This window comes from Chiloscyllium plagiosum, chromosome 11 (genome assembly GCF_004010195.1).
Source record: "Chiloscyllium plagiosum isolate BGI_BamShark_2017 chromosome 11, ASM401019v2, whole genome shotgun sequence".
In the NCBI taxonomy this organism is placed as follows: Eukaryota; Metazoa; Chordata; class Chondrichthyes; order Orectolobiformes; family Hemiscylliidae; genus Chiloscyllium; species Chiloscyllium plagiosum.
The window spans coordinates 17,389,268-17,398,004 of NC_057720.1; the positions used below are offsets into that span (position 1 = coordinate 17,389,268).

An 8,737-nucleotide genomic window follows, 5' to 3' on the forward strand; every position below is an offset into this window, starting at 1 on the left:
GGTGCTGGCAGGTGGGACTAGTTTGGGTTGGGATATCTGGTCGGCATGGACGGGTTGGACTGAAGGGTTTGTTTCTATGCTGTACATCTCTGACTCTATGACTGTATCTCTGGTCTGAAAGTCAGCCATTAACTGTTTCCTGTTACTCCACCACTCTACAATCCTGTTATTTCAAAACTTTTGAAATCTGTTGCATAGCACTTATGGAAGTTCATGTAATATTTTTTATTTGGGATGAGAGAATTAATTCTTCCATTACTTAAAGGAAACTTAGTTTTATTTTAATAGTCTGCTTGAAGGCTTAATTAGAGGTTGTGATTAATGGTGCTGGAACGTTGCCAATTTTGTGGGTGCCTTTCAGCACAATTTTCTTTTAAATTGGTAAAAAAGGAGTGTGAAAACTTGGCTTGAGAGAGCAAATTCAAATATTTTATGATGATTGGAATGAAAGCAAACTGAATTTTGGTATTTATTGTAACATTTGTGCTATGTTTCATATGTATATAATTAGAAGGTTCCTGTAATTTGTGGCTTAACACACAAAGCCATTTTAAGATTGCATTAATGGAATCATAAAATTTTGCATTGAAATGAGTCATGTATAACTATGTAATTCTGTTCTAATTTCCTCTGAAAATTGTCTTTTTACTAATGTTATTTACCATAATCATCACCTTATGGTGAATTCACATCCTAATACTAATAAGTACTTCTGTTATTCTTCGAGTGATCTTCATAATTCCTGTACATGTAGAAATAGTTACTGTGGCTGATGCAGTTAAAATACCAATTACCACTGATGTTGATGGGCTATTTCTTCAACTTTAGGGGTTGTACCAATTTGTATGACCAGGAATCTCTCCTCTTTACTTCACCTGTTTGGGAATATTATGAGCCTTAATTGTTTTGGAACCATAGATCTTTACTCCTGTAAAGATGCTATTCAATCCATCCAAGTCAATTCGATGCTAGAGTAATCTAAAACTAATCTTATTTTTCCAAAATACTTCCATTATTGTCCACTGTTATCTTTTCCAAATTTCTAGAATTTAACAACCACGGTGTGAATGTGTTGCATTATAGAGTACTTTTCTATTTTGCAATAGCTCTCTGTACAGAGGCTTTAAATTGGTATTTAATCAAAGATAACGAATAATAAAAATAACACTAATTCCTAAAAAACATGAGGCAGGACAACAATTAGGAAATGAGAGAGCGGCAGGGAGGTTAAACAAGCATTTTGTCTTCACAAGATGAGGCGCTTCATGTTTTCAAATTAGTAAAAGAAAATTTACTGCAAACATGAAATGGTCTAAAACGTGACAAATACCCTGGTTCTGATTGGCTTCGTCCCTGGGTTCCAAATGCAGTAGTTAGGGACGTTGGATACACTGATTGCAGAATCTAGGCAATTTTGGAAGGTCAAGTGTGGTTTCTAGTGGTTCTGCAAGGGTCAGTGTTGGTACCACAACCTTTCACTTTATACATTTAATGAGCTGGATGAAAGAACTGAGGGCATTCTGGCTAAGTTTGCAGATGATACAAAAATAGATGGTGGGGGAGGTAGTATGGAGGTTGGGGGGGGGGGGCGGTGGGCAAGAAGGCTGCACAAAATTTAGACAGGTTAGGAGAGTGGGCAAAGAAGTGGCAGATGATATACACCATAGGAAAGTGTGAGATCATGCATTTTGGTAGGAAGAATAGAGGCAAAGACCATTTTCTAAATGGAGAGAAAATTCAGAAATCCAAAGTGCTAAAGGACTGGAGTCCCAGTCCAGATTACTCTTAAGGTAAACTTACAGGTTGAATCAATAGTTAGGAAGGCAAATACAATTTGGCCTTTCATCTCAAAAGGACTTGAATGTAAAAGCAGGTACGTAGTTCAGAACCTTATAAGGCTCTGGTCAGACCACAATTAGGGTTGTGAGCAATTTTGATCCCCATACCTCAAGAAGGATGTATTGGCTCTGGAGCAAGTCCAGAGGAGGTTCATGAGACTGATCCCAGGAATAAAAGGTGTAACAACTTATGAGGAATGTTTTGAGAACTCTGGGATTATACTCAATGGGGCTTAGAAGGATGGGTGGGGAAGGGGATGGGAATCTGATTGCAACTTAGAATACTGCTCAGAATGGATAGAGTGGACATTGGGAGCATGTTTCCATTGGCAGAAGAGATGAGAGCCAGAGGGCGTAACCTTGGAGTAAAGGGAAGACCCTTTAAAATGGAGATGAGGAGAAACTACTTTCATCAGAGAGTGGTGAATCTGTGCAATCCATTGCCACAGAAGTCTATGGAGGGGCAGGGCATTAAATATATTTTAAAACAGATAAATTTTTGATTGCCAAGGGGATCAAAGGTTATGGGAGAAAGTGGAAAAAATAGGTTTTTCAGCCCTATCAATCACAATTTAATGTGGAGCCAATTTAAGATGGAGATGAGAGGAATTTCCTTTGAGGGTTGAAAGTCTTTGGAATTCTTTGCCACTGAGATCTGTGAGAGCAGATTCTTGTGCATATTTAAGGCTGAGGAAGATTTTTTTATCAGTAAGAGTTGAAGGTTACAGAGAAAGAGGATGTGAGAATGTTGGGATCAGCTGTGATTCTTTTGAATGGTGAAGCGCGCTAAAGGAGCTGAATGGCCTATTCTTCCTATTTCTTATGGAGTTGAGTAACCTTGAATTAAATCTTCTCTTGACTATTTCTGCTGAAAGTGTATAGAATTTACAGTGTAAAAACATGATTGACACAGCTGGTCTGTACCTGTCACTGCTCCACACAAGTTTTGTCCAATCTTAATTTATCTCAATGTTGTCAGCATTATCTTTCTATCATTTTATAACTCATGTATTTATGTAGTCTTCTGTGATATGCACAAATCCATTTTTAACTATACTTTCTCATCCAGCTTTGGTCGTCCTACTGTCACAAGTCACTCCATAACTAGTGTCCCATGTCCAGAAACTGTTTTCTAACTTTCCAATATATGGATGCAATGCCTTTGACTTTTTTTCAACAAGGGATCCCAAACTGCCGATGGAACTCAAATGTGGTCTAACAAGTGTTCTGAGCAAATTGATATTTCCTGACCTGCATCAATTCAAATATTTCTACACATGTAAACATAACTGCATTAACACAGTTATGTCTAAATTAATTTGTTCCAATTACAATTGTATCATTTGCTTAGGGATAATCATGGTTGCACTTCTTTTCATGTGTACCTAACCACTCTAGCTTTTAGGTGAGTAATTTAATGTTGAAAACTTGGATGGTGGTGTATATATATCTGGACTGTTATGTGAATAGTTTTGTTCTTGTTATAATGCCAACAGTGTCCTCAATTGCACAATCAAAATTATGTCCACCAACATCTGTAACTGGAAGTCAGAAACCAATGGTTGCACTACCACCTCAGTCACGAATACCATCGTTGTCAGCCACTACACACGCTCCTCTAACACCAGCAGGACAGTCTGTTATAAAAGTAAGTATTTCTATATCTGCACAGACTGTGTTTTTGGAATTCTTCCCTGCAAAATCTGTTAAAATGGTAGCTGTTTTTGTTTTTAACCCTGCAGTCTGAGCAGTGTATCTGTTTGTTTGCCTGTTCAATTTTTGGGTCCTGCCTAACCGTAAAATGAGGTTAGTGTTCCACTACAATGCCAACATCTGCTTTTATTTGATTTATTGTTGTATGTATTTTTACTGTGGAAAGTGTTGTATAGTGTTGCCACACTCTGGCACCATCTTAAAATATGCAAAAATAAACCCAAAACATAGAATATGAAGGCAGAAAAATGAGTGTTCAACTTTAAGTCCTCATTTAAGTGCTCCACTCTGGGCCATGGGCCTGGTGGCAGGCACAAGTCCTCTTCTCTGCACCACTGCTGCTGGAACAAACGTTGCAACGCTTTGGCGCCATCTTACCTCCATCGATGCCCTCACAACAGAATCCTTGCTGGACCTTGTCAATGCCGATGTCACCAGGAATTGAACTGGACTCCTTTGTTGCCATAGGTCTGCTCTGGTAATGTGGAAAATTGCCCAGGTATGTACTATGCACAAAAAGCAGAACAAATCTAATTACTGCCAAATCAGCCTGCTCTCTGCCATCAGCAAAGTGATGGAAGGGGTCATCAGCAGTGCTGTCAAGTGGCACTTTCAAAGGAATAACATGTTAAGTTTGGGTTCCCAGGTCCCTTGGTACCTGATCTCGTTACTAACTTGTACAAAACATAGACAAAAGAGCTGAATTCCAGAGAGATCAAGGCATTGTCAAGAGGAAGAAGGGGGCTTATGTAACGGTGGGACATGAAGGCTCAGTTAGGGCACTTTAGAGTTACAAGTTAGCTAGGAGGGACCTAAAGTGAGAGCTAAGAAGAGTCAGGAGGGAACATGAGAAGTCTTTGGCAGGTAGGATCAAGGAAAACCCTAAAGCTTTGTGTAGGTATGTCAGGAATGAAAGAATGACTAGAGTAAGAGTAGGGCCAGTCAAGGACAGTAGTGGGAAGTTGTGCATGGAGTCTGAAGAGATAAGAGAGGCGCTAAATGAATATTTTTCATCAGTATTCACTCAGGAAAAAGACAATGTTGTCGAGAATACTGAGATACAGGCTATTACACTAGATGGGATTGAGGTTCATGAGGTGGTGTTATCAATTCTGGAAAGTGTGCAAATAGAGGAGTCCCCTGGGCTGGATGGGATTTATCCTAGGATTCTCTGGGAATCCAGGGAGGAGATTGCGGAGCTTTTGGCTTTGATCTTTGTCGTCATTGTCGACAAGAATAGTGCCAGCAGATTGGAGGATAGTAGAAATTGTCCCCTTGTTCAAGAAGGGGAGTAGAGACAACCCTGGTAATTATGCACCAGTGAGCCTTACTTTTGTTGTGGGCAAAGTTTTGGAAAAGTTTATAAGGGATAGGATTTATAATTATCTAGAAAGGAATAATTTAATTAGAGATAGTCGACACTGTTTTGTGAAGGGTAGGTCATGCCTCACAAACCTTGTTCTTTTGAGAAAGTGACCAAACAGGTGGATGAGGGTAAAGTGGTTGATGTGGTGTATATGGATTTCCGTAAAGCTTTTGATAAGGTTCGGCTACAGTAGGCTACTGCAGAAAATAGAGGCATGGGATTGAGGTTGATTTAGCAGTTTGGATCAGACATTGGTTAGGTGTAAAAAGACAGGGTGTGGTTGATGGGAAATGTTCATCCTGGAGTTCAGTTAATGTGCTGTACCACAAGGATCTGTTTTGTGGCACTGCTGTTTGTCATTTTTATAAATTTACCTGAATGTGGGCCTAGAAGGGCAGGTTAATAAGTTTGTGGATGACACTAAGGTTGGTGGAGTTGTGGACTGTGCCGAAGGATGTTGCAGGTTACAGAAGGACATAAATAAGCTGCAGAGCTGGGCTGAGGTGGCAAATGGAGTTTAATGCAGAAATGTGTGAGGTGTTTCACTTTGGAAGGACTAACAGGAATACAGAGTACTGGGCTGATCAGATTCTTGGTAGTGCAGATGAGCAGAGCAATCTTTGTCCATGTGCATAGATCCCTGAAAGTTGCCACCCAGGTTGATAGGGTTGTTAAGAAGACATATAATGTTAGCTTCTATTGGTGGAAGGATTGACTTTTCGAGCCATGAGGTCATGTTGCAACTATACAAAACCCTGGTGTGGCCGCACTTGGAGTATTGCGTACAGTTCTAGTCGCTGCATTATAGGAAGGATGTGGAAGCGTTGGAAAGAGTGCAGAGGAGATTTACCAACATGTTGCCTGGTATGGAGGGAAGGTCTTAAGAGGAAAAACTGAGGGATTTGAGGATGTTTTCATTAGAGAGAAGGTTAAGAGGTGACTTAATAGAGCCATACAAGATGATCAAAGGATTAGAGTGCCTTTTTCCACATGGGAGTGGCTAGTACAAGGGGGCATAGCTTTTAAAAAAAATTGAGAGGAAGGTAGATATAGGACAAATGTCAGAGATGGATTGTTTTCACAGATCAGTGCAACATTGAGGGCCAAAGGGCCTGTACTGCACTGTAATGTCTCCAGGCCACATTAGAATGTGGTATTGAAGGACTGTAGCAAAAATTGATTTATTGGGAAAAGATACTGGTTGATGTCATATCTAACAAAAAAGGGCGATAGTTGCATTTGTTAAACCAATCATCTCAGCCCAGGAAATCACTGCACAAGTTCGTTAGGGTAGTATCTTAGATTCCTCCGCCTTCTCAAAGTTGGAAGTCACATGACACCAGGTTAGAGTCCATTGGGTTTATTTGAAATTACTACAAGTTTTTGGAGCGCTGCTCCTTTGTCAGGTTGAACTATAACCTGGTGTCGTGTGACTTCTGACTTTGTCCACCCTGGTTCAACACAGGCACTTCTGCATCATGACCTTCAGCAAAGTTCTCTAAAGAAATACTATGCAGACCTCCCAAGGTCCATGCCCAGCAACAGCTTCTGAAATTAGCAGAAGCTAATTGTTGGCACGGCAGCTGACATGAGTGGAGCTTACCAGTGGCAGCACAGCCACACCGCTTAGAGTGAAGGTTGACCTTTTACTCCAATAAATGTGCCTCCACCGTAAGATCAAATTGTGCAATCAGTGAAAATCCCCAATGTTCAACACCATTTGCTATTCCTCATGCTGAGGAGTTTGTATCTATAATTCTGGCTTAAGTTGTTAAGTGGCCTGTAATATTTATGCCACAGAATTGCCAGGTAATGATTTCCAGCAAAAGAAATCCATCCATCACCATCACTGAAGCTTTCTTTAGCAACATCCTACGGTTACCATTCACCAGAAATCGAACTGACCAGAGCTTGTATCTAATGAGGTTACAACAGCAGGTTCAAGGCTAAGTATTCTGCAATGAGTAATCATGTCTGCCCTTGGAGTGTTTGTCCACAATCTACATGGCACAAGTCACATGTGTGATTTTCCAAGATGAATGTAGCTCCAACAGCATGCAAGAAGCTTAACATCATCTAGGACAAAGCAATCTATCTGATTGGAACTCGGTTCACTTCCTACACCACCAATACACTGACAGCAGTGTGTATTGTCTACAAGATGGCAGTGACACTCAGGCTCCTTCAGTACCATCTTTCAAATCCACAACCCCTACCAGCTGATGCATATGGACGCCACCATCAAGTTCCCCACCACGTTGCACACCATCCTGACTTGGAACTAAATCTGTTCCTTCACTGTCAAAGTCCTGTAGCTGCCTTCATAACCGCACCACACCCCAAGGACTATTGTGTTTCAAGAAGGTGATTTACCACATCCATCTCCATGGAAATTGGAGATAACTAATGAAGGCTAGCCTGGCCAGAGATGATCCACATCCCATGAATGAAGATACCACCAATTTGAGGGAAGGGCCTGGGACTCCTTTCTCTTGAATCCTACGAGGTGAATAACATGACACTTTCTTATTAGTCAAAGCCCTTACAGTATTTCCAGAATAAATAGTGATTAAGTCTTGGCAAAGTGTCCTAGAAAGTTTCCAAATACATTTCAAAAGGTCTCTGCAAACCGCCAACAACTAGGAAAAGAGTCTGCCTTTTGAAGTAAAGCTCAAATGCTGAGCAACAATTTCTTTGCTCCTCAGGCTGCTGTTAGGGAAATATATTAACTTTTAATGCTGTCCACCAAAATACTGTGCAGCCTGGATGATTATTAGAAGGCAATGTAGTTAACAATAAGGCATGTAACTCCTCCAAATCAATGTTCTGAACTCTAAATTCTTGAAATGAATTCTTGTGCTAAGTGTCAGCTAAACTGTCTTTTCAACTCTCCTGTTGGCTACTTTGAAAACTCTTTAAAACCTGAAGGAATAATCCTGAATTGGTTTAAATGGAAGCACAAGCCAAATCTAATTATTTAGATGCAGTTACTTGGGTTTTGAGAATTAATTCAAGCACTAGGTTTCAGCAAATGCGTCTGCTTGCCAAACTTATATTGGTGTGGGTTTGAATAGGCAATTGGAAATGTTGTAATGGAGAAAATATTAGAATAATGTGAATAGATGCGATCAACTTTCGGGAAAAGGCTTGATCACCTGATGTTCACCTGTTTCATTTTTGAACTTGCTGTCTTTAATGTGTTGATTTTTCATTTTAAGGCAAAGAAAGGTATTAAAAGGAAGGCAGACACTACTACACCTACTACTTCAGTTCCTACAATAAGTAGTGGATCCTCGCCAATCCTCTCAGAGTGCAAACCTACAAAAACCTGCTCCCCAGAGAAAAGCAGTCAATTAAGTAAGCCACCTACAAAGGATCTACCAGATTCTCAACAGCATCCAGCTGGGAAAAAAGACAAGTTGACAACAAATTTGCAACTTTGCAATGATATTCTCAAAGAAATGTTTGCAAAGAAGCATGCAGCATATGCGTGGCCTTTCTATGAGCCAGTGGATGCTGAAGCATTGGGACTTCATGATTATCATGATATTATTGAGCACCCCATGGACCTCAGTTCTGTGAAAGTAAGTTCATTTATTCTCTTGTCACCTTCCAGATCTTTCAATACTGAACAAATTGGAAGGTGTTAATCATCTATTTCATGAGGTAGTAAATTTCCACAAACCATATTTTGAATGTGTTCTTTTGATCCTGAATAACCAGGTTAAATGTTTTCAAATTTTGAAGCTGTTTTGCATTTCATTGTCAATTTTATCTTAAAGTAAGTTGGTGCATTAACAACCATCATGATTTAGGGTGT

The 8,737-nt window shown here is 40.0% G+C and overlaps 1 protein-coding gene across 1 annotated transcript in view; it reads left to right on the forward strand.

The window, feature by feature from the left end:
• LOC122554708 (bromodomain-containing protein 3-like) overlaps window positions 1–8,737 on the forward strand; it is a 113,947-nt gene that overhangs the window by 40,110 nt on the left and 65,100 nt on the right. The window contains exons 6-7 of the mRNA XM_043700084.1: window positions 3,335–3,486; window positions 8,136–8,501. Coding sequence (XP_043556019.1) covers window positions 3,335–3,486; window positions 8,136–8,501 — 518 coding nt within the window. The remainder of the gene's footprint in view (window positions 1–3,334; window positions 3,487–8,135; window positions 8,502–8,737) is intronic.